General features: G+C 47.7%; 2 protein-coding genes across 8 annotated transcripts; one reads left to right on the top strand and one right to left on the bottom strand.

Annotated features, from left to right (window-relative positions):
- The first annotated feature begins 2,020 nt into the window (after nt 1-2,020).
- Nucleotides 2,021-15,151, top strand: slc41a3 (solute carrier family 41 member 3). Of its 4 annotated transcripts, none has more exons than XM_084679580.1 (10): nt 2,021-2,148; nt 8,399-8,733; nt 10,467-10,574; nt 10,683-10,899; nt 11,020-11,166; nt 11,393-11,537; nt 11,882-11,961; nt 13,586-13,720; nt 13,794-13,942; nt 14,352-15,151. In XM_084679580.1, the coding sequence occupies exons 2-10, from the start codon at nt 8,443-8,445 to the stop codon at nt 14,523-14,525; spliced, it is 1,446 nt and encodes a 481-aa protein (XP_084535706.1). In that variant the 5' UTR covers nt 2,021-2,148; nt 8,399-8,442; the 3' UTR covers nt 14,526-15,151. The 4 variants fall into 4 exon arrangements, with proteins under 4 accessions (XP_084535706.1, XP_084535708.1, XP_084535707.1 ...); XM_084679582.1 differs by lacking the exon at nt 2,021-2,148 and adding an exon at nt 2,762-2,784; XM_084679581.1 differs by lacking the exon at nt 2,021-2,148 and adding an exon at nt 3,033-3,054.
- Nucleotides 15,152-15,577: 426 nt separating this feature from the next.
- LOC146252640 (carbohydrate sulfotransferase 11-like) lies at nt 15,578-25,084 on the bottom strand. 4 transcript variants are annotated; one of them, XR_014732027.1, is made up of 4 exons: nt 24,612-25,084; nt 19,799-19,875; nt 16,355-19,446; nt 15,578-16,137 (listed from the first exon to the last, which is right to left on the bottom strand). XR_014732027.1 is itself a non-coding variant. In XM_084679585.1 (4 exons), the coding sequence occupies exons 2-4, from the start codon at nt 24,703-24,705 to the stop codon at nt 18,601-18,603; spliced, it is 1,017 nt and encodes a 338-aa protein (XP_084535711.1). In that variant the 5' UTR covers nt 24,706-24,822; nt 24,941-25,075; the 3' UTR covers nt 15,578-18,600. The 4 variants fall into 4 exon arrangements, 3 of the variants coding, with proteins under 3 accessions (XP_084535711.1, XP_084535710.1, XP_084535712.1); XM_084679585.1 differs by having other exon boundaries at nt 15,578-19,446; nt 24,612-24,822; nt 24,941-25,075; XM_084679584.1 differs by having other exon boundaries at nt 15,578-19,446.
- Between the last annotated feature and the right edge of the window lie 170 nt (nt 25,085-25,254).

The following is a 25,254-nucleotide window of genomic DNA, read 5'->3' as shown; positions in this document are numbered from 1 at the left end:
AGCAGACAGGCAGACAGACAGACAGACAGACTGACAAGCAAGCAAGCAGACAGACAGACAGACAGACAGACAGGCAGGCTGGCAGGCAGGCAGAGAGGCATACAGACAGGCATACAGACAGGCATACAGACAGACAGGTACTTCAAGAAGACCGACAGACAGACAGACAGACAGACAGACAGACAGGCAGGCAGACAGGCAAGCAGACAGACAGACAGACTGACAGGCAAGCAGGCAGACAGACAGACAGACAGACAGACAGGCAGGCAGGCAGGCAGGCAGGCAGGCAGGCAGGCAGGCAGGCAGGCAGGTAGACGGATGTTTATTTATAGTCATGAGACTTTCCATCACGCTGCACAGAGGGAACAAGAGTGAGAGAGAGAGAGAGAGAGAGAGAGAGAGAGAGAGAGAGAGAGAGAGAGAGAGAGAGAGAGAGAGAGAGAGAGAGAGAGAGAGAGAGAGAGAGAGAGGAAGAGTGACAGAGAGAGAGAGAGAGAGAGAGAGAGAGAGAGAGAGAGAGAGAGAGAGAGAGAGAGAGAGAGAGAGAGAGAGAGAGAGAGAGAGAGAGAGAGAGAGAGGGAGAGTGACAGAGAGAGTGACAGAGAGAGAGAGAGAGAGAGAGAGAGAGAGAGAGAGAGAGAGAGAGAGAGAGAGAACTATCTATGAACCCATTCCCAGAGGTGAGGACAACACTCCACTGTGTTTGATGTCTCATTGAAGAAGTCCACTGAGCTCACACTCTCTGTGCAGAGTATGTAAGTGTGTGTCTCACACAAACACAGTACACACTCCACACACACCCCTCACACAGCAACACAACCTATCCTCTCTCTCTACCTTCAGACAGACTGTGTAACCACTGAAACACTCCTGAGGGATCAGTGGTGTTTCAACCACTGAGAGATCCTTTATCTGCTGCTGTTCTTTCCATGAGCACTATCTTCTCTGAGGATAAGAGGATCTGCTGGATGAATAAACTAGAAATGTAAATGTCCTGACAGAGACCGCAAGCCTGCAGACCACCAGCCTGCAGATCGCCAGCCTGCAGACCACCAGCCTGCAGACCGCCAGCCTGCAGACCACCAGCCTGCAGACCACCAGCCTGCAGACCGCCAGCCTGCAGACTCTCTGTGAAATGTAGACGTATCGTCCTTTTAAATCTCTGAGGATTGATACTGCTGAGAGGGGCTGTGTGTGTGAGTGTGTCAGTGTGTGTGTGTGTGTCAGTGTGTTAGTGTGTGTGTGTGTGTGTGTCAGTGTGTGTGTGTGTGTGTGTGTGTGTGTGTGTGTGTGTGGTGGGGGGTGTCTCACCATAGCAACTTAAAGTGAAGAGCCATTGTTTCTCCAGGGCACTTTGAGAATAGAGAGCAGCTAGCTTCCTCAAGTGTGTGTGTTTGTAAGTGTGTGCATGTCTGTGGGTGTGTGTTTGTGAGTGTGTGCGCATGTGAGTGTGTGTATGAGATCATGTACCACAGGGTAGTGGATGAAACGGTGAACTTAGGGATGGTGTCTCTGGCTCTGCTCTTCAGTCTGGCATGACTAAACAATAATAGTAAGCTTTAGTAGTCATATAAATTTATATAAGGGGAAATAAATGAAGAATGTTTTTTCACTGTGTCACCTTGCTGCCCCTTGGTGGTGAAATGTTGCACTGACAGGCAAAAAAACACATACACACACTCACAAGCACCGAGCTAACTTTTTTGCAACTTGCACACTGAATAGCCTTGTCACTCAGCAGTTACCACACACACACACACAGTCACACGTCATACACAGTCACACACACAGTCACACACACATGCTGACACATACTCTGACAATCCAAACAGCAGGCACGATTTGCCAGGCTATTCTGAGGAGTTTGAGATACTGACAGTGCTGTGTGTGTGTGTGTCAATGGATAGTGTGTGTGTGTCACCATCCTCGAAGGAGAGTAAGGAGAGGGGAGGGGGGGTGGTATCCTAATTTGCCAAGCAGGCTGAAATCTAAGACAGCACCCCCCCCCCCCCCCCCCCAACACACACACAGACACACACACCTTCTCCTCCCCCCACATCTTCATAGAAGATCTATTCTCAGACGGTTTCAGAACATCACCACACACCCGAACTCTCTAACGGGCTTCACGAGCACCACAGACAACAGGTAAGGACAGCAGTCTGGAGATCACAGTGCAGACGCTGTCGCGGTTGTTTGGGAAGGTAGAGATGGGGTGGGGAAAATTGTTCAACTTATATTTGGTCTGGATCATCACTCAAAAAAATCGGCTGTCACGCGAGCAACATACTGCTCGAACTCGTTGAAATTAAAAATGAGCGATTCATTGATTTATTATTACGAAGTTAACTATAATTGTTGCTTTAGAATAGAATGCAGTAGTTTCTGTGGTCGACACTGTGGTTTGATTACTGCTGTAAGAAAAAACGATATGAAAGATGCGTTGATGGTTGAAACTGGCAGACACACAAAGGTGCGCAGACATTTGTGAGTTTATAGACTACTCGCCGTAACATAATGTGTGTTTGTATTATCAATAAGGGCTCTTTCAAGTTCTCTCCGGTTGACGTCGTTCAGTTCGATGGGTTCATAACTGTTCACCAGAGCCTGTTTGTGTTCACTTTCTCTGGGGGCGGGGTTAAAGGTGCAACTCCAATTTCGTGCCAATCAGATGATTATATAGACGCAGCCATTGTAACGTAACTGTAGCACAACCCATGAATTATTGCGTTGCGTAGACATGGCGGCTCACTGACTGTACCGTACGGCTACACTTTTTTAAAGGTATCTGTTGCGTTTAGCTCATTTAGCCGCAAGTTCTCCGGTTTGTAGCTGTTCAAACTGAATGAATTGTCTAGCCAAGATTTGCAGACTCACTTCAAGTGAGTGCTGCTTCTGCAATAGTGGTGGTGTGAATGAATGATGAGCCACGGATTTCATTGAAAGTTTGTAGTGCGGGGTGTGGGTGTGATTGTGAGCAGATTGCGAATTATTCAATGATAATAGGGGGGTCAACTTCTTCTCCAGGGCGTAAAGTAATATTTACGGTCACAGGTAAGAACGATATCATAATGTATCGACCCCACGACCCGATGTTTTTAACACTTTAAACACCTTAATTCGAACTCTGATAACCCCTTTGGTCATTTAATACAAAATACACATACTAACCCCTTTGGTCATTTCATCCAAAACACACATACTAATCCCTTTGGTCATTTAATACAAAATACACATACTAACCCCTTCGGTCATTTAATCCAAAACACACATGCTAACCCCTTTGGTCATTTCATCCAAAACACACATGCTAACCCCTTTGGTCATTTCATCCAAAACACACATGCTAACCCCTTTGGCCATGTCATCTAAAACATACATGCTAACCTCTTTGGTCATTTCATCCAAAACAAACATGCTAACCTCTTTGGTCATTTCATCCAAAACAAACATGCTAACCTCTTTGGTCATTTCATCCAAAACACACATGCTAACCCCTTTGGTCATTTAATCCAAAACACACATGCTAACCCCTTTGGTAATTTCATCCAAAACACACATGCTAACCCCTTTGGTCATTTCATCCAAAACACACATGCTAACCCCTTTGGTCATTTCATCCAAAACACACATGCTAACCCCTTTGGTCATTTCATCCAAAACACACATGCTAACCCCTTTGGCCATTTCATCCAAAACACACATGCTAACCCCTTTGGTCATTTCATCCAAAACACACATGCTAATCCCTTTGGTCATTTAATACAAACTACACATACTAATCCCTTTGGTCATTTCATCCAAAACACACATGCTAACCCCTTTGGTCATTTAATCCAAAACACACATGCTAACCCCTTTGGTCATTTCATCCAAAACACACATGCTAACCCCTTTGGTCATTTCATCCAAAACACACATGACCAAAAGTTGTTTTTGTTTGTTGGTCATTTCATCCAAAAAACATATGCTAACCTCTTTGATCATTTCATCCAAAACACACATGCTAACCCCTTTGGCCATTTCATCCAAAACACACATGCTAATCCCTTTGGTCATTTAATACAAAATACACATACTAATCCCTTTGGTCATTTCATCCAAAACACACATGCTAACCCCTTTGGTCATTTCATCCAAAACACACATGCTAACCCCTTTGGTCATTTCATCCAAAACACACATGCTAACCCCTTTGGTCATTTCATCCAAAACACACATGACCAAAAGTTGTTTTTGTTTGTTGGTCATTTCATCCAAAAAACATATGCTAACCTCTTTGATCATTTCATCCAAAACACACATGCTAACCCCTTTGGCCATTTCATCCAAAACACACATGCTAACCCCTTTGGTCATTTCATCCAAAACACACATGCTAACCCCTTTGGTCATTTCATCCAAAACACACATGCTAACCCCTTTGGTCATTTCATCCAAAACACACATGCTAACCCCTTTGGTCATTTCATTCAAAACACACATGCTAACCCCTTTGGTCATTTCATCCAAAACACATATGTTAACCGCTTTGGTCATTTCATCCAAAACACACATGCTAACCCCTTTGGCCATGTCATCTAAAACATACATGCTAACCTCTTTGGTCATTTCATCCAAAACAAACATGCTAACCTCTTTGGTCATTTCATCTAAAACATACATGCTAACTCTTTGGTCATGTCATCCAAAACACACATGCTAACCCCTTTGGCCATGTCATCTAAAACATACATGCTAACTCTTTGGTCATGTCATCCAAAACAAACATGCTAACCCCTTTGGCCATTTCATCCAAAACACACATGCTAACCCCTTTGGTCATTTCATCCAAAACACACATGCTAACCCCTTTGGTCATTTCATCCAAAACACACATGCTAACCCCTTTGGTCTTTTCATCCAAAACACACATGCTAACCCCTTTGGTCATTTCATCCAAAACACACATGCTAACCCCTTTGGTCATTTCATCCAAAACACACATGCTAACCCCTTTGGTCATTTCATCCAAAACACACATGCTAACCCCTTTGGTCTTTTCATCCAAAACACACATGCTAACCCCTTTGGTCATTTCATCCAAAACACACATGCTAACCCCTTTGGTCATTTCATCCAAAACACACATGCTAACCCCTTTGGTCATTTAATACAAAATACACATACTAATCCCTTTGGTCATTTCATCCAAAACACACATGCTAACCCCTTTGGTCATTTCATCCAAAACACACATGCTAACCCCTTTGGTCATTTCATCCAAAACACACATGCTAACCCCTTTGGTCATTTCATCCAAAACACACATGCTAACCCCTTTGGTCATTTAATCCAAAACACACATGCTAACCCCTTTGGTCATTTCATCCAAAACACACATACTAACCCCTTTGGGCATTTCATCCAAAACACACATGCTAACCCCTTTGGTCATTTCTTCCAAAACACACATGCTAATCCCTTTGGTCATTTAATACAAAATACACATACTAATCCCTTTGGTCATTTCATCCAAAACACACATGCTAACCCCTTTGGTCATTTCATCCAAAACACACATGCTAACCCCTTTGGTCATTTCATCCAAAACACACATGCTAACCCCTTTGGTCATTTCATCCAAAACACACATGACCAAAAGTTGTTTTTGTTTGTTGGTCATTTCATCCAAAAAACATATGCTAACCTCTTTGATCATTTCATCCAAAACACACATGCTAACCCCTTTGGCCATTTCATCCAAAACACACATGCTAATCCCTTTGGTCATTTAATACAAAATACACATACTAATCCCTTTGGTCATTTCATCCAAAACACACATGCTAACCCCTTTGGTCATTTCATCCAAAACACACATGCTAACCCCTTTGGTCATTTCATCCAAAACACACATGCTAACCCCTTTGGTCATTTCATCCAAAACACACATGACCAAAAGTTGTTTTTGTTTGTTGGTCATTTCATCCAAAAAACATATGCTAACCTCTTTGATCATTTCATCCAAAACACACATGCTAACCCCTTTGGCCATTTCATCCAAAACACACATGCTAACCCCTTTGGTCATTTCATCCAAAACACACATGCTAACCCCTTTGGTCATTTCATCCAAAACACACATGACCAAAAGTTGTTTTTGTTTGTTGGTCATTTCATCCAAAAAACATATGCTAACCTCTTTGATCATTTCATCCAAAACACACATGCTAACCCCTTTGGCCATTTCATCCAAAACACACATGCTAACCCCTTTGGTCATTTGATCCAAAACACACATGCTAACCCCTTTGGTCATTTCATCCAAAACACACATGCTAACCCCTTTGGTCATTTCATCCAAAACACACATGCTAACCCCTTTGGTCATTTCATTCAAAACACACATGCTAACCCCTTTGGTCATTTCATCCAAAACACATATGTTAACCGCTTTGGTCATTTCATCCAAAACACACATGCTAACCCCTTTGGCCATGTCATCTAAAACATACATGCTAACCTCTTTGGTCATTTCATCCAAAACAAACATGCTAACCTCTTTGGTCATTTCATCTAAAACATACATGCTAACTCTTTGGTCATGTCATCCAAAACACACATGCTAACCCCTTTGGCGATGTCATCTAAAACATACATGCTAACTCTTTGGTCATGTCATCCAAAACAAACATGCTAACCCCTTTGGCCATTTCATCCAAAACACACATGCTAACCCCTTTGGTCATTTCATCCAAAACACACATGCTAACCCCTTTGGTCATTTCATCCAAAACACACATGCTAACCCCTTTGGTCTTTTCATCCAAAACACACATGCTAACCCCTTTGGTCATTTCATCCAAAACACACATGCTAACCCCTTTGGTCATTTCATCCAAAACACACATGCTAACCCCTTTGGTCATTTCATCCAAAACACACATGCTAACCCCTTTGGTCTTTTCATCCAAAACACACATGCTAACCCCTTTGGTCATTTCATCCAAAACACACATGCTAACCCCTTTGGTCATTTCATCCAAAACACACATGCTAACCCCTTTGGTCATTTAATACAAAATACACATACTAATCCCTTTGGTCATTTCATCCAAAACACACATGCTAACCCCTTTGGTCATTTCATCCAAAACACACATGCTAACCCCTTTGGTCATTTCATCCAAAACACACATGCTAACCCCTTTGGTCATTTCATCCAAAACACACATGCTAACCCCTTTGGTCATTTCATCCAAAACACACATGCTAACCCCTTTGGTCATTTCATCCAAAACACACATACTAACCCCTTTGGTCATTTCATCCAAAACACACATGCTAACCCCTTTGGTCATTTCATCCAAAACACACATGACCAAAAGTTTTTTTTTGTGTTGGTCATTTCATCCAAAAAACATATGCTAACCTCTTTGATCATTTAATCCAAAACACACATGCTAACCCCTTTGGCCATTTCATCCAAAACACACATACTAACCCCTTTGGTCATTTCATCCAAAACACACATGCTAACCCCTTTGGTCATTTCATTCAAAACACACATGCTAACCCCTTTGGTCATTTAATCCAAAACACATATGCTAACCGCTTTGGTCATTTCATCCAAAACACACATGCTAACCCCTTTGGCCATGTCATCTAAAACATACATGCTAACCTCTTTGGTCATTTCATCCAAAACAAACATGCTAACCTCTTTGGTCATTTCATCTAAAACATACATGCTAACTCTTTGGTCATGTCATCCAAAACACACATGCTAACCCCTTTGGCCATGTCATCTAAAACATACATGCTAACTCTTTGGTCATGTCATCCAAAACAAACATGCTAACCCCTTTGGTCATTTCATCCAAAACACACATGCTAACCCCTTTGGTCATTTCATCCAAAACACACATGCTAACCCCTTAGTCATTTGACATGTCACGCAATGACAATGAATTGTATTGATCATTCCACAAAGTAACGAGCCGAGTTTGAAAATGTAAGAAGTAGAAAGTAGCCTACTGATATTTGTGTTAACATTTTTAAGTAAAACGTTGTCATAAAAATAAACAGTGAACAAAGTACTGACACCACACATTAGGCCTTCAGTGATGATGTATTTGTGCTCTCTGCAATCAGTTGAGCTTGCATATTTGTCAGTGTCGATACCTTGTTATTACATCCTCTTCAGTGAAACGTTAACTTAATTTGACCCGTTGAGTGTCTATCAGTATATATAAGTATTGATCAGTTCTACAGTTATTTATCAGTTGAGTAGATAAGTATTGATCCCTTCTGATCACATCAGTTGAATGTACTGAACAGCAAATGCCATCTTGATCAGTTGACCGTATTTATATTTATTGAATCAGTTGAGCACTTTGCCTGGTGTCTTCTTCAGACAGTCCACCCTCGGGAAGCCCTAACCCTAACCCTAAGCCCACCATGCCACCAGAGGAGCAGCCTCGCCAGAGGAAGAAATCCTCCAAGAAATCAAAGTCCAAGAAGGGGAAAGGGCATGCCAGTGGCTCTCTTGACCGCCTCGGGGGCTCATTTGATGGACAGGAGGATCTACCCGTGCCCCTGGTCCCGGCTCTGGCCTCCAGGAAGCCGGTGAAGGAGGATGCGAAGCCAGCGGAGGAGTCCTCGGTAGCGATCTGCCTGCAGGTGGTGTTCCCCTACCTGCTGGCTGGGATGGGCATGGTGATGGCGGGCATGGTGCTGGACAGTGTGCAGGTGAGTCCGCTGGGGGGTGGGACAGGTGAGGAGAGGAGCGAGGGTGAGGAATAGAGAGAGGATGACAGATGGACTGTGAAGGATGGAGTGGAGATGATGTAGGATGAGGGATAGTGAGGATGATGATTGGTGTGAGGATGAGGGATGGAAGATGTGGAATGGAGGCAGGATGAGGGTTAGTGAGGATGAGGGATAGTGAGGATGAGGGTTAGTGAGGATGAGGGTTAGTGAGGATGAGGGTTAGTGAGGATGAGGGTGGGATGCTGACAGAAATGTCTGTAGGAAACATGTTACATGTCTGCCACATAGGGTGACCAGACGTCCTCTTTTACCGGGACATGTCCTCTTTTGCCTCGTCGGATATTTGTGTTTCTGTAGGTCTTTCACAAACTAGTTATTACACCTTTACAAGTTTTGGAAAGGGTATCTCCCTTACGTTCTACCTTCTTGCGCGAGCACTGACTGTAGAGAGAACTGTCATTTTGATCAGATAGTGTGGCATGCAATACACGACCAGCACCCCCCCCCCTCCCCCTCTAGATGCAATGAAGTGTCCTCTTTTTCACAAACTCAAATCTGGTCACCCTATTGTCACACAACCGGAGCGTCTTGGTTACGTGGACCAATAATGATGGAAAATCATTCAATTGGTTTCAAGTGAGTCAGGAAGATGGGGCCAGGAGGGAGTTCTCCCTCCTTCCCATTCTGCATCCTCACCATCTCCTTCCTCGTTTCCTTTCTTTGTGCTCTCTCTCTCTATCTCTATCTATCTTTCTCTCTTTCTCCCTCTCACTCCCCTGTCTCTCTCTCTTTCTCTCTCTCTCCCTCCCTTCCTCCCCCCTCCCCTCTCTCTACCCCTCTCACTCTATTCCTTCCTACCTCTCTCTTTCTCCTCTCTTTCCATATTGTTTTCCATCCTGTCTGTTCTCAGCCTCTGTGTCAGAGAGCAGGTCATGTGTTTTTGACAGGTCCTGTTAAAACAGGGGGAGGGTTACTAGTTGCTAGCCTAGCCATCAGCAACGGTAGTGCTATTGTTAAGATAACTAGCATCGGTAGCTAGCTGCTAGTCCAGCCATCGGCTGCAGTTGTCCTATCTTTAGCATCAGAAGCTAGCTGCATGCTTAGCCATCTGCTCCAACAGCCAGTAGCTAGCTTTTAGCTTAGCCATCAGCTACCACAGTCCTATGCTTAGCCTTAATCGCTAGCTAGCTACTAGCCATGGTGGTGACTCATCTGGAGCTACAGCTCTGCTACCAGAGGAGGAAGCTACGTGGCGTTTCCTGTCAGCTGACACGCTTCCCGCACGACTTCCTGCCGGAGAGCGCCTGGAGTGTGGCCGCCCAGGTGCTGCTGCCCTACCTGGTGTGTGGCATGGGCATGGTGTCAGCGGGCATCGTCATGGATACAGTAAAAGTACATACGTCCTGTGCTGTGTTTTCTGAGTTTAAGGTTTGTGGGGGGCGTGTGTGTGTGTGAGGGGTATTGTGTTTGTGTGTATGTATGTGTCAGTGCCTATATTGGTTATGCTAAACCCAGCTGTCTATTTTTGTGTCGTGAGTAGAGAAGGAGAGAGAAAAGGAGAGGGATTTATAAATATCCCTGTGTGACCATTTCTAAATGTGTGTTTGAACAGGCTGGAGAGAGGCAGGGCTGGAGACAGGCAGGGCTGGAGAGAGGCAGGGCTCTAATTGTATTTCTGTGTTTGACTTGGCATGTGTGTTTGTGTTTTCCAGCACTGGGAGGTGTTCAAGGTGATCACGGAGGTGTTCATCCTGGTTCCTGCTCTGGTGGGGCTGAAGGGGAACCTGGAGATGACCCTGGCTGCACGCCTCTCCACTGCTGTGAGTCACTCCTCCTCCTCTCCCTCCTCCTCCTCCTCTCCCTCCTCCTCTCCTACTCGTTTCCTTCGTCACCATCTCTCTGTGTGTGTGTGTGTGCTTGTGTTCCAGTCTAACACGGGCCAGCTGGACGACCCAGCCCAGCAGTGGATCCTGGTGAGCAGCAACCTGGCTCTGATCCAGGTGCAGGCCACGGTGGTGGGCTTCCTGGCGGCGCTGGCAGCGGTGGTGCTGGGGGCGGTGTCTCGGGGAGGGGTGGATCTGGAGCAGGCGGCTGTGCTCTGTGCCAGCAGCATCGTCACCGCCTTCATAGCGGCGCTCTCTCTCGGTACGAGGGGGAGGGGGTTCACAAGCAGTCACTAACCCTAACCTGGGAACATACACTCACACACATGCACACTCATGAAGGCTGTCTGTCTGACCCCCCCCCCCCCCCCCCCTCCTCCAGGCCTGGTGATGATTGGTGTGATCCTGGGCTCCAGGAAGGTGGGCATCAACCCCGACAACGTGGCCACGCCCATCGCCGCCAGTCTCGGTGACCTTATCACCCTGTCTCTGCTGGCCGCTGTCAGCTCCACACTGTTCCAGTACAGAGGTTAGTGTGTCAGCTCCACACTGTTCCAGTACAGAGGTTAGTGTGTCAGCTCCACACTGTTCCAGTACAGAGGTTAGTGTGTCAGCTCCACACTGTTCCAGTACAGAGGTTAGTGTGTCAGCTCCACACTGTTCCAGTACAGAGGTTAGTGTGTCAGCTCCACACTGTTCCAGTACAGAGGTTAGTGTGTGTGTGTGTGTGTATAACCCAGCCTCACTGTGCCCAGGTGTGTGGTACCTGTCTCCCCTGGTGTGCGTCCTGTTCTTGGCGATGTTGCCAGTGTGGGTGAAGCTGGCCAGGCGCAGCTCTCAGATCACAGAGGTGCTGCGTTCAGGCTGGCAGCCTGTCATAGTGGCCATGTCTATCAGCAGGTAGCTACACACACACACACATGCATTCACACATGCAATCACACACTCACGGTCACATGAAATCCATAAACTCTATCTACATCAACACACTCTGTCAACACTATATCTACGCATACACACAGTGACACAGATCACAGTGGTTAACAGCATCTATCTCTGTTTCTACCTTTATCTACTTGTGTGTGTGTGTGTCTCTCTCTACCTCTCGCTATTTGCCTCTCTCTCTCTTACTCTCTCTGCCTCTCTCTACCTCTCTCTCTCTGCCTCTCTCTGCCTCTCTCTGTCTCTCTCTCTCTGCCTCTCTCTCTGCCTCTCTCTGCCTCTCTCTCTCTCTGCCTCTGCAGTTTCGGTGGTCTGATCCTGGACCAGACAGTGAGTGATCCTAAGTTTGTGGGCATGGCTGTCTTCACCCCGGTCATCAACGGTGAGCATAGCAGCTCTCTCTCTCTCTTTCTCTCTCTCTCTCTCTTTCTCTCTCTCTCTCTCTCTCTCTCTCTCTCTCTCTCTCTCTCTCTCCGCTCATTTTTTAAGGAGGACCCTGACACTTGTGTTTAGTGTGTAACATTTGGTAAAAAGCAGTTCTTGTTACTGTAGGTTGGCATGGCTGGAGATATGGCTTATTCCAGATATAGCTACCTAGGTAGGCTCTCCTGCCAAAGTAAATTCCTTGTCTGTGCAAACTTTCATGGCGAATAAACACCAATTTTGATTCTGATATCAGTCGGAAGGATCTAACCCTTCTGAACCATTATTTGTAGATATGGTTGTGTGTAAGTGTGAAAAGAAATCAGTGCTTCATCAATACAGTTTTATTTTGTTATTGTTTTTTTTTATATAGAGGTCTAAAACATCAAAACAAAAATCCTTAACATTATGAAACGTAATTGTTCTTAAAATGTTTCTGAACCACTTGGTGGCAGTAGAGGTTTAGTGTGTGTCTAACCTAGTGTGTTCTGTGTGTGTGTGTTTTGTCCTTGTCTCTGCAGGTGTGTGTGTTACCCAGTGTGTTTAGTATTGAAAACACATGTGTGACTTTTGGGGGAGAGGAAGAGGGAGAAGGAGAGAGGGAGTGAGGGGGAGAGGAAGACGGAGAAGGAGAGAGGGAGTGAGGGGGAGAGGAAGACGGAGAAGGAGAGAGGGAGTGAGGGGGAGAGGAAGACGGAGAAGGAGAGAGGGAGTGAGGGGGAGAGGAAGACGGAGAAGGAGAGAGGGAGTGAGGGGGAGAGGAAGACGGAGAAGGAGAGAGGGAGTGAGGGGGAGAGGAAGACGGAGAAGGAGAGAGGGAGTGAGGGGGAGAGGAAGAGGGAGAAGGAGAGAGGGAGTGAGGGGGAGAGGAAGACGGAGAAGGAGAGAGGGAGTGAGGGGGAGAGGAAGACGGAGAAGGAGAGAGGGAGTGAGGGGGAGAGGAAGACGGAGAAGGAGAGAGGGAGTGAGGGGGAGAGGAAGACGGAGAAGGAGAGAGGGAGTGAGGGGGAGAGGAAGACGGAGAAGGAGAGAGGGAGTGAGGGGGAGAGGAAGACGGAGAAGGAGAGAGGGAGTGAGGGGGAGAGGAAGACGGAGAAGGAGAGGTGGAGTGAGGGGGAGAGGGAGGCAGAGAAGGAGAGAGGGAGTGAGGGGGAGAGGAAGAGGGAGATAGAGTGAGGGGGAGAGGGAGGCAGAGAGGCGGGTGTTGTGTGTGTCTCGTTCGGTTTTCTTTAATAAGCATGAGGTGTTTATGGGCAGCAACAGGCACGTGGTATGAAATGGTTTAGTGGCAGCATACTCAAGAAGTGAACCCACTTCTCTCTTTCCACCTCTCTCTCTCGCCCTCTTTCCACCTCTCTCTCTCTCGCCCTCTTTTTCCCCTCTCTCATGCATCTGTTTCTATTTGTATCTCTGCACTTGTTCTACTCCCTACCTCTCTCTCTCTCTCCCTCACGCTGTCATCTCCTTTCTCCCGTAACCCCTCCTTTCTCTAAATAAATCTTACCCTCTCCCCCTTCTATCCCTGCCTTTTCTCCCCTCTCTCTCTGCTCACTCCTTCTGCCCCCCTCTCCCTGTCTCCCCAGGGGTGGGGGGGAACCTGGTAGCTATCCAGGCCAGCCGGATCTCTACCTACCTGCACTACTGGAGTCTACCTGGAGTCCTGCCCTACAGCATGAGACAGCACTGGCCCAGCCCCTTCATCACCTTCCTGTCTCCAGGTAACATACAGGCCCAACCTAGCACCTGTCTCCAGGTAAAATACAGTCCCCTTCATCAGCTTCCTGTCTCCAGGTGTGAACTCCAAGTCGGCGCGTGTCCTCTTCCTATTGGTGATTCCGGGTCACCTGGTGTTCCTCTACGCCATCTCTCTGCTCCAGGGAGGACACATGACCATCTCGGTGTTCTTCACCTGCTGCTACCTCTGTGCTGCCCTGCTGCAGGTACAGAGTTCAAACCAAACAACCCCTAACTAGCCTCTTTACTGTGTTCTCCACATGCTTCCACTTGTACTGCAGGGAAAGAGTATAAATCTAACAGCAGGGTAAGAGTACAATCTCCATCAATGTAGCCCAATGTGCAACCCTGCTGCAGGTTAGGGAGTATAAATCAAACTAACCATAAACAAGCTAGAAAAACCCCTGTCACTAAGGCCCGGCCCCCTGTCACTAAGGCCTGCCCCCCTGTCACCAAGGCCCGCCCCCCCTGTCACCAAGCCCCGCCCCCCCTGTCACCAAGGCCCCTCCCCTGTCACCAAGGCCCGTCTCCAGCTCTGCCTATCCAATGTCTGTCACCCCACATGATGGATAGTCTGTTGCGATTGGCTGACTCTGCTGTCCGTCACCCTCCCAGGTGGGCATCCTGCTGTACCTGGCTGACCTCATCGTGCGTCTGATGTGGAGGCGGAGCCTGGACCCGGACAACTTCTCCATCCCCTACCTGACAGCACTGGGCGACCTGCTGGGCACCGGCTTCCTGGCCCTCTGCTTCCGCTCTGTCTCATTGGTCCAGGACCTGGAACCCTAACCGGCACTGCCTCACCTAGAGACCTGGAGCTGAACACTGATTGGCTGATTTTCTTTTTGCATAATTGTCTCCTGGCAGGTTATGCACCTGTGTCGCCGACTGTCTCTGGAGGAGCAGGTGAACTGCCCCACCAGGTTTCTGAATTTTGTTTTGGGGAGACTTTTTCGTTGTGTTGTTTGAGGGTTCAGGTTTTATGTTTAATTTATTTGACAACTCACCTGGAGACTGTTAAACCTGGGGACCTGTGACTGGATCAGCTGTTACACCTGGAGACTGTTACAGCTGTCCTTCTCAGAATGTTGAAAAAGCACAGATGATGGTGCCACCTTGTTCTGATAACGTGTGGGTATTACTACATGCACATGAGCATGTGGACTAATAGCCTGTGTGTGAGATCTAGCAGGCATCAACACACACTGCATTAAACTCTCTCCTTTATCCCTCTCTTCATCTTTCTCTCTCCTCTTCTGTCTCTCTCTCTCCATCTCCATCCAAGATGAATCTGTCTCAGAAGCAAGGTGTCTCTAACACTACACCAGCCGTGACATGATCAAAACGTGTTTATAACACTTGGTGAACTAAGTGGGCTACCTCTGGACATAATAAATCACTGGCTGGAACTGGAATATTTCTGGGTGAATTACATCTGTGTAGGACTTCCGGTGTTGCGGAAGGCTGAGCAGATTGAGCTGTGAGGGTGTTGAGTGAGTCTTCTGCCTCCTAGTGGCCTGGAGGACACAGGTAGGGTTGTACACTTGGCTGACGTTCGCCCGGGATCGAAGACGCCACCTCTGACTCCCCGAACACTACCAACTACGCCAACATAACGCAGTGAGGGAGGGATTCATACTAAAAACTAGTTAGACCATGACATCACCATGTGGCAATCTGGATTTCATGGGACCAGACAATTGTGTAAATACGGTATATATACACTATGTGTAGGATATATATATATATATCTATCATATAGAGATGGGTGTGTATGTGAGTATATATAAATGACTACAGGTGTGTGTAACCTGTAAAGGCTAGTATTTTCATCACACTGCTGAATGTCACAGAAAACTCTGGCTTTTATTAGAAACATTGCAATGGTCCCACTCATGTTCCATGACATAAAACCTTACGAGGATATTTCTCATTCACACTGCCAGCCGCTCGCTGGCTCATACAACATTTATAGTACCTTTAATCGTACATCCACTTCAATTGTCCAAACAGCCTACCTGTTTAATTCTGTGGACATTTATTCCATACACAAGTGTAATATAATATATGGAACTGAATGATGTTCAACAAACATCTCAGTGTTCCCTGTGGCTCCGTTTAGTCCCTTTTTAATAAAGAAAACGTCAAACTGATTGTACCCACTAAGCAATCGTTTCCTTTGCCGTTCTTTCCCCTAAGGCGGAGAAGTGCTCATTGAAACGTGGCCGCTCAGGAGAAGTGCCAGTTTTTTCCCCTCCGTAAGTGAGTCTCAATAGGTATGCTGTTCATTTCTAGAAGTAAAATTGGGTCACATCGATAATTTAGGGGGATAATCGGAAATATCTGGCGCCCCTGTCTGGACGATTGCGGTGATGCATCGACAACATCCCTTTTAGCAAGCCTAAAAGCGGGGCCAACATAAAAAAAGAAATACAGTTAGGGTCCCTGGCGCTCTCAAAAAACGATTGCATATTACACCACACATTACTCACTTATAAATAGCCTATACAGATAACATATTTGGGAGCAATGATGCGACAACATTCACAGAGGCTGTGAGCCCGGTCACAGCCTAGAATTTATCTAAGAACTCTGTCAGAGTTTAATAAAACACTCACCAGGGTTTGTACAAAGGTATCGCTTTAAACTGCATCGTCCAGAACTGGAAAACCGGGAACCGGTCTTTAACCAGGCGTTAGAGTCTACCGGATATGCAGTTTCTGCCTGTCATTTCGAGTCGGACATGAGTTAATGAAATGATGCAACGTTCCTGCTGAGTGAGACATCTGTTTACACAAGACTTGATTCACAGTTTATGGCCGTTTTTTTTTTTTACCCCTGTAATCGTTTCCCTATACACACACGCGTGTAAGCACACGCACACACGCCGCAGGTACGCACACACCGTGATTGATGTTCCGTCTCCTGGACAGGCACTAGAAGAAACACATTCCTCTCCAAGGCAGCAAGGTGAAAGTTGAGAAGCTACAAGTTCATCCTTACAATCACTCACAACAGACAGTGTCACGAACAATATATTACTGTGGAATATATCTGGTGTCCATGAAGCTAGTATTCAAACCAGCTGAACGGCTAGTCAGAAAAGCATGTTTGCAACGAGACAAACTGTTGTGCAAGGTTGCTTAAAAGGGAACAACTGGCTCGAGTTATTCCCATTAAGCTGCAGAGACAAGAGACTCCAAAGAGATATCGTCTTCCATGTTTCCTTCCTGTAAGCCAATGACAAACATCCTATAGCCTATAGCGCGCGAGGGAACACTATATTGCACTTTTGAGCAAGTCTGAGGACGTCTGTGGCCTCCTTAGCTAACTAGCTATCCTCCCTCGCCAACTAGCATCTTCTTAGCTTCCTTCTCCAATCCAAAGTTGTACTGGGCCGTTGTGTGAAACAAACATTCTGTACAGCAGTAATTACAGGATGTAGAACGATCTCTGAGCTCTTAAGGGGTATAAAAAAATGTTTTTTAAAGAAAGGAAAAAGGAAACAGAAAAACGACTAAAAAAACCTAAAATAACTTTGTGTGGACGCTGACCTGTAGCAGTGTGTGGTGTTGGTAGGTTAACCCCTTGCAGGCTGTTCACCGGCTGGACAAGGAGGCTACTGATGGAAGCTAGTCACAGGCCCGACCACAGCTATGCAGCTGTTTACTCTGCAAGGCTGGGGCCAGGTACAAACTAGGGGGAGATGACAAGGTGGGACTGGGCGAAGGTGAGGTGGGGGTGGAGAGGGGAGGGATGGAGGGAAAAGAAAGACAGTTTGGCTGTGTCTGTGCAGGGGAGTAAATGGAGGGAGCAGGGAGGGATGAGAGAGAGTTTTGGGGGGGGGGGTGAAGGAAGAGTAGGGAGGGAGTTTGGCTGTGTATGTGTGTGGGGGTGAAGGGAGAGAAATAAAGAGAGTTTGGGTGTGTATGTGTGGGGAGGGAGAGAGGGAGTTATAAAGACATTAGGGAGAGACAGAGTTGGGTGTGTACTCCCTGTATGTTTACCATTTGCATCATTAGCCAGTCTGTGCTCAAGAAAAGAAACTCAAGACACTGAATTTAAAAGCAAGCAGGAAAAAAACAGATTCTCTTTTCCTGAAAAACTCAATCTCCATCATGAATCCATCCATTCATTCTGGCAGAGTCCATGGCTCCACAGTCTTTGATGATAATAAATACACTCCCCTGAGCACTGTTATACATGCTTACTCTTTTAGGGATGATAAAGTTCATTTGAATCGTAGTCCTGGAGAGACATGGGCTCAAGACCAGGTCTTCGCCTCAACCAAGACCCAGGTCTAACTCCTAACTTACGTCCATGTCCTGGTCCATGCCCAGATGAAATCCTAGTGCCCAGACCCAGGCCGCGTAGCAGGGGAGAGAAGAACCTGCTTCTCTCCTTCTACAACTTCATGGCCATGGCTCACTGAAGCGAGAAATGCATTAAGTTCCCCATCTCCATAATGTCATGTATATTTAGTACAGTCCTTGACTGAAAAAAAGGCACAGAGAAGGTCTTATTGGGTGACCATGGCAACGTTGTGACACTCTGGGATATTCCAGTGACAAGGCACTATAAATAATATTCAAATAAACTCTTGGCTCACTCGCTAATACAGAACAGTACAGTCAAAGTCTTGAGTTCAAGTTTGAACTCGCTCGATGCGTGAAGTGATTTGGACTTTAGCGATAACTCACCCATCAACAATCTTAAAGACTTGAAGTCTTGAGCATTTGAAGCACTGAAAAAAAACAAAAACAAAAAACACTTGAATTGAAACTTTCTCTACCTTCCTCCATACAACGCCCCTCTCAGTGGGGAGGCTGGGAAGCTTGTTTTGAGAGTCCGAACGGCCCGCCTCTCAGCTGACACTGAGGTACTCAGGGGTGGAGTAATTAAACAACAGGAAGTCCATGCGATAGAGATTCAGAAGCTTCTTCTGGTAGAAAGGGTTGACGGATTTGAAAAAGCGCCCCGCCATGTCGCCGTTGGTCCGTGTGCTCTTGGCCGAGGTGGGAAACCTTACCTCCCCGTCCACCCCGGCCAGCTGCAGGACGGCCCTGGAGTCCGAATCCAGCGTCTCGTACTTGCCCACCACATCGTAGTGGATGAGGCAGGGGTGGCAGAGCGAGTGCACCCTCTCCCAGTGCTCGTTAAAGGGCTCCTCTCGCTGCGTCCGCGGGTCCACCAGGTACCGGACAAACTCGTCAAACGTCACGTCGTCGCCCTTCTCCAGCGCCTCGGGTCCCGCCCCCGCCCTGTGCCGGCGCACGATCTTGGTGCCGTAGCGCTTGTGGAAGGCCGTGTTGTAGCTCCGCGTGAACTTGTTGCGGTAGGCCGACACCAGCCTCTCAAAGGGGTCCCGGACAAACAGGAACTTGAGGTAGGAGCGGAGCCGGTGGTTGATCTCGGCCACGGGGAACTCGGCCAGCGTGCGGAGGTTTCCCGCCACGTGGGCCTCGTTAGCGGGGATGGCGAGCGGGTCGGACTGGCGTCCGTCGCCCGTGAGCACCATGAGGACGCGTTTCCAGTTGGTGCAGGCCACCTTGGGGACGTAGCAGTAGAGCAGGCCGTGACGGTCATCCACAATGAGGTGCCGCAGGTCCTCGGGCGACAGGACACGCCTCTTCCGGGTGTGGCTTAGGCAGCCCTCCTCCAGGTGTGACCTTCGACCTCGCAGGGACGCCTGGGCGGCGGACAATGCCACCTGGAGAGGGGAGGGAGGAGGAAGGAGGGGTGGAGGGGGGGCAAAGGAAGTGGGAGTTTGAGAGAGATGAACACACACACAGCTGGACTCAATGTCACAGCTTGACTCACAAACACAAACAGCTGGACTGTGTATGCATGAGTGTGTGTAACCGAGCTCAATTGGAAACTCAATCCTCAGTATGCATACCACCAACACACGAACGAAAAGCCTTTCTGAGGTATGACTGGCTGAAGAGGTGCTTAAGAGAGGTAGTCGTCGTGGCAACAGTCAGAGGCTGGCGGCTGGAGCCCTGGTGTGGACCAGAGATGGAGGAAGCAACTGGAGCACCAGCTGTTGTGTGTGTGGTTACCTGGTCTCCATTGTAGAGGGTTTGTAGAGGACTCCTCCTGGCCTTCTCTGGTCTGCTGCTGTTCCCTGTAGACTCCACTAGAGGAGATAAGGAGGAGGGCTGTTCACACAGGGGGATTTGAACCTGGTACCTTGAGATCTACAGTCAAATGCTCTAACCACTCAGCTATACCCATCACTGGTCTGAACTTTGCTCACAGCCTGTATAAGCTGACCTGGGATCTGCTCTCACAGCCTGTATGAACTGACCTGGGATCTGCTCTCACAGCCTGTATAAGCTGACCTGGGATCTGCTCTCACAGCCTGTATGAACTGACCTGAGATCTGCTCTCACAGCCTGTATAAGCTGACCTGGGATCTGCTCTCACAGCCTGTATAAGCTGACCTGGGATCTGCTCTCACAGCCTGTATAAGCTGACCTGGGATCAGATGTTGCAGTGTTTCCATCCAGTAGCTGTGTTGTGTTGGATCACTGTAGCGTGACAGAGCAGAGCAGGGGAGAAACTGCCCCTCTGTCCTGACATCACACAACACATTCCTTCCTTTAAGGTAGTCTTTCTGTAGGGACACTGTTCTCCTGGCAGAACAATCCCTCCTCCTCCTAACCCCTCCTCCTCCTGTACACTCCTCCTCCACACCCTATCTTCTCCTCTCTCTGTGCTCTTTCAGACAGATGGAGGGAGCTGTATCAGGGAGGGGATGTGTGTTGATGCCAGGAGACCCTATGGCCCTGCTTTACATCACGAGAGAGAGAGAGATAAAAGCGAGAGAACAGGAGAAGAGGATGATATAATCAAGGAGGGTTAAGAAAAGAAAAAGAGTGGGAAAAGACAGGAGAAAAGAAGAGATGAGAGGAGGAGAGGGGAAGAGAGGAGGAGAGATGAGAGGAGGAGAGGGGAAGAGAGGAGGAGAGAGGAAGAGAGGAGGAGAGAGCAGAAAAGAGATGAGAGATAAGAGGGGAAGAGAGGAGAAGAGAGCAGAAAAGAGATGAGAGATAAGAGGGGAAGAGAGGAGAAGAGAGCAGAAAAGAGATGAGAGATAAGAGGGGAGAAGAGGAGAAGAGATGAGAGGAAAAGAGATGAGAGAAGAGAGGAGAGGAGATGAGAAGAAAGATGAGGAGAAGAGGGGAAGAGAGGAGAAGAGGGGAAGAGAGGAGAAGAGGGGAAGAGAGGAGAAGAGGGGAAGAGAGGAGAAGAGGGGAAGAGAGGAGAAGAGGGGAAGAGAGGAGAAGAGGGGAAGAGAGGAGAAAGTGAGACATTCTAATCTACAATAACTTTAAGAGATAGACGCGTTTCAACAATCCAACACTGGTCAGCTACATAACGCACACACAGACACACGCACACACTGCCCATGGTAACTGATACAGGAAGCACACACTGCCCATGGTAACTGATACAGGAAGCACACACTGCCCATGGTAACTGATACAGGAAGCAGACACTGCCCATGGTAACTGATACAGGAAGCAGACACTGCCCATGGTAACTGATACAGGAAGCAGACACTGCCCATGGTAACTGATACAGGAAGCACACACTGCCCATGGTAACTGATACAGGAAGCACACACTGCCCATGGTAACTGATACAGGAAGCAGCCACTGCCCATGGTAACTGATACAGGAAGCACACACTGCCCATGGTAACTGATACAGGAAGCACACACTGCCCATGGTAACTGATACAGGAAGCACACACTGCCCATGGTAACTGATACAGGAAGCACACACTGCCCATGGTAACTGATACAGGAAGCACACACTGCCCATGGTAACTGATACAGGAAGCAGACAGCACATGCTAATGAAACGTCGACCCAGCTTGGTGAAACAGGAAGTTTGCAGATTAAGATCATGACACGCCTGACCTCAAACTCCAACGGGTCATGATGAACAGTCACCGGTCCTACGCTACACACACACACACACACGTACACACTCCTCCCCCACTGTGTGTGTGAGCGTGTGTGTGTGAGAGAGAGGGGGAAAGAGGCAGTGCTGCCGTGGCAGTTGTTGCAGTGATGACACACCCACACCCACACACTGGGTGTAGAGGACTGGGAGTTGAGGTGGTGGCTGGCACAATGCCAACCTTATTTGTGTGTTAGTTTGAAAATACTTGTAGAGTATCTTTTGGTTTGTCGAAATATGCTAATTGTGCTGTGCCTGTGTGTGGTGTGTGTGTATGAAACACTTAAGTAAGGTGTAGGAGGTCCAACTAGTGAAATTGTCGAGTCAACATGATATTAGATATGGAATCTAACAGGAACATAACTGGTGCTCACAACACCACAGCACAGAAGAAGAGGGACAGAAGAGAAGCCCAGTGCAGAAAAACACAGAAGAAGTCCTGAGAAAGTCCTCCAGTCTGACTGACAGCTGACCAGCCCGTGTGATAAATCTTGTGGTTATGAGCTGCAGAAGAGAGAAGAGCAAGAGAGAGAGAGGACAGAGAGAATAGGAGGAGAGAGAGAGAAGAGGAGGGAAGAGAGACAGAAAAGGACAGAGAGACAGAGACGGTGTGTGTGTGTGGGGTAGGTGTCCAAGCTTGTCAGACTGATGTGACCAGGGTTTCACGTGTGTGTGGAGCAGGAGTGTGTGGGTTGAGGCCAGTAAGCCTGTGAGTCTGGAGGTATGTCTTGTCTGTGTTCAGTTTCAAAATGCTCTCTGACCTTCAAACCCCACAGACTTAGCAGCAGGCTGTTTGTGTGTTTGATCCTTCATGGGTCCTGGTCTGGTGCTGCTCTTCCTCCGATCAGAGGACCGATACGAGCTCCTGAACCCAGACCCAAGACACACCGTCACACAAACTCGTCCTCCCTCCCCTCCCCTGCTCTGCTCTGCCCTGCCCCCCCCCCACACACACACACACACACACTCACTCACGGAGAGGGAGACAGACAGAATAAAAGGGGCAGAAAGACAGAAAGAAAGGGGAGGTCAGGCTATCTGGTTCGTCCTGCCGGTCTGAGAGTTAGTCGTAGTGAGAAGTGTGAGAGTTAAGATACCCGTGTGTGAGAGATAGTAAGATGTGTGTGTGTGGTTGACTAGTTGAGAGTGTGTGCCTGCCTGCCTGCAGGAGAGCACATGGCTTGTGTTGGAAGCGTACTGGGGTTTAATTGTCTCGAGCTGCAGTCCAGAAGATGTGAACTGGATGTCCTGGCTCGAGCTCCCTTCAGCTCTCTGGAACTCTGCTAGGCATTCCTACAGAAGAGAACTACCGAGAAAATAGGGAGGGATAAGACAGAGGGAGAGACTAAGAGAGGGAGAAGGGAAAGAGACAGAAAGCAAGAGAGCGAGAGGAAGGGAGAGACAGACAGCAGGTTTGTGGAGTTGAGAGGTTTCAATAACTATGACAGTTCTACCAACAAGTTGCCTCATGCCAGTTCCCCTTCTCCTCTATCGAGTTCTCATGCCCTGCTCTCCTCTAATCTTCTCCTCTCCCTATCTTATCTCCTCTCCTGTCTCCTCCCTTATCTTATCTCCTCTTATCTTCTGTGGTTTTACAGCAGCAGGTCTTTATGGAATTGTACTGTCTGTCTGCAAGGCCTGTGTGACTGACAGCTGTGCATAGAGAGAGACAGAGAGAGACAAGAGAGAGAGAGAGAGAGAGAGAGACAGAAAGAGTCAGAGAGAGACAGACAGAAAGAGTCAGAGAGAGACAGACAGAAAGAATCAGAGGTCAGGCTGGCTGCCCTACCAGGATCATACGGCCAGTCTAATGTGTGTGAGAGAAAGACTTGTGTATGTGTGAGATGGAGAGAAAGAAATAGACAGAGAAAGTTAAGGAGAGAGAGAAAGAGAGATAGTAAGATCTGTGTGTTAAGAGCAGGTCTGAACAGGCCTGCCTTCACCAGTAAACTGAGCTGTTTGTCAATCATGCGCCCCAGCTCCTATAGGCTGTCAGCCACTGTGGCTCTCTACACTCTGGAGAACGGCTGCTTTAGAACACTGGAACAGCAGGAGAACCCTCAGAACCCTTCCAGAACAGAGAAACCTTCCTGGTGTGGCAGGTTCCACAGAAAACTGATTCAGGTCAGAAACAATCCCTTAGGAGCTTCTGAGGGTCCTCTCCCCCCCCCCCCCCTCCTCTCTCTCTAGCATCATGGATCCTTGTTTTCCACAGCTCATCTCAGTACTCCCATCATCCTTCTCACCTGACACCTTCCTCTCCCTCCTTATTCATCTTCCCTCTCAGTCTTTCTGTCACCCAGTGTCAGTACTTGCAACCCCCTGAGCCAGGCTGAGGAGGAGAGGAGGAGGAGGAAGGAAGGGGAGAAGGAGGAGGGCAGAGTTGAAAAGGCAGAGGAATGTGCCAGGGTCTCTCAGAGGAGGCTTTCAAAACATTCCTCTGTTCACAGTGAGCTTATTCATACACTTCCATTGTCTCTCTCCTCCTCTCGACACACACACACACACACACACAACGCATTCAGTCCACCGTGGCCAGTTTGGCGAATTGGCACAGCCTCATGTGGGCTCAAATTCACCCTGGCAGACCCAGAAACGTGACACCGCATGCAACGTATGGCCCAGCTATAGCTATAAATGGTTTATGAAACGGCACCGTCTCAAACTATACTGTAGTGCTGGACATAGGCTACTCCATATACAAATCACCAGGGACGAGGATAATTTATATAATTTACCGGCGAGGCGATAGGACGAAAGGCAACGACCGAGACCCTGCCAACAAACGTAGCGCTAGCTAACAATAACTGCCAACCCGTTCCTAAGGAACCTACTGTAGCAGCTACGGCAGACAGCCACGCAAACAGGCAGCGACAGTCATTAGGCTGTGACACACACTTACCTGGCTTTGAGGTGCTCTGAAAGTACAACAGCAGGATAAAAAGTGAGCCAACACACGTCGCGAGAAATATTCTTCCTACTTTGGGCATCCGCATCTTTGAGACCTCGAACTGCCACAGCCGAAACCCGTCCGAAGTCGCTCATGCGGGGAACTTCGACCGAGGCAGCTTCCCTTAAGAACGGAGGTCAGTGTCCAGTTCTAGCGGAAAAGCCTTGGCAACGAAGACACGAAACGCGTCAGATCTTCGCTATCAACGGGTTAAAACAAATCACTTGTGAAAAACTAGAGAACTAAGAAGTTAGATCGATACGGGTCAAAGTATTTCTTACATCGGCGATCTAAACGCAATTTGCCGTCCGCGCTACAATCAGCAACTAGCATTCTGTGGAGGTTTCAGTAGGCCTTCTTCTACAACTCATCAACTCTGAACACACTTCGCGTTTTAGTCCAAACTGAAGAAAAAGAGAGAGAAAAAAAACGGAACATGGACGCGGCACTGTGCCATGACGTCACGCCCACCCTCTCTTTCAGACTTGCTGCCACAGAGCGAAGCTCGCCCCACTACCCGTGACAAATCCTGTTATAGGAACAGAGACAAATGACTGACAATGGAATCATCTTTAACCTGACGTTATTTAGTCAT

This window comes from Hypomesus nipponensis, chromosome 18, assembly GCF_054491055.1.
Source record: "Hypomesus nipponensis isolate SF chromosome 18, ASM5449105v1, whole genome shotgun sequence".
NCBI classification, from domain to species: Eukaryota; Metazoa; Chordata; class Actinopteri; order Osmeriformes; family Osmeridae; genus Hypomesus; species Hypomesus nipponensis.
Note: the sequence above shows the minus strand (reverse complement) of the source record. Positions and strands in the feature narration are given on the sequence as shown.

Excerpts from the sequence above, each read along its gene's own strand:
- slc41a3 (XM_084679580.1), top strand. The coding sequence starts at position 8,443 with ATGCCACCAGAGGAGCAGCCTCGCCAGAGGAAGAAATCCTCCAAGAAA. Across the intron at positions 10,575-10,682 it reads CTGCACGCCTCTCCACTGCT|TCTAACACGGGCCAGCTGGA; the intron begins GTGAGTCACTCC and ends CTTGTGTTCCAG. Across the intron at positions 13,721-13,793 it reads CATCACCTTCCTGTCTCCAG|GTGTGAACTCCAAGTCGGCG; the intron begins GTAACATACAGG and ends TCCTGTCTCCAG.
- LOC146252640 (XM_084679584.1), bottom strand. The coding sequence starts at position 24,705 with ATGCGGATGCCCAAAGTAGGAAGAATATTTCTCGCGACGTGTGTTGGC. Across the intron at positions 19,876-24,611 it reads TCAGAGCACCTCAAAGCCAG|TGGAGTCTACAGGGAACAGC; the intron begins GTAAGTGTGTGT and ends TATCTCCTCTAG. Across the intron at positions 19,447-19,798 it reads CCCTCTACAATGGAGACCAG|GTGGCATTGTCCGCCGCCCA; the intron begins GTAACCACACAC and ends TCCCCTCTCCAG.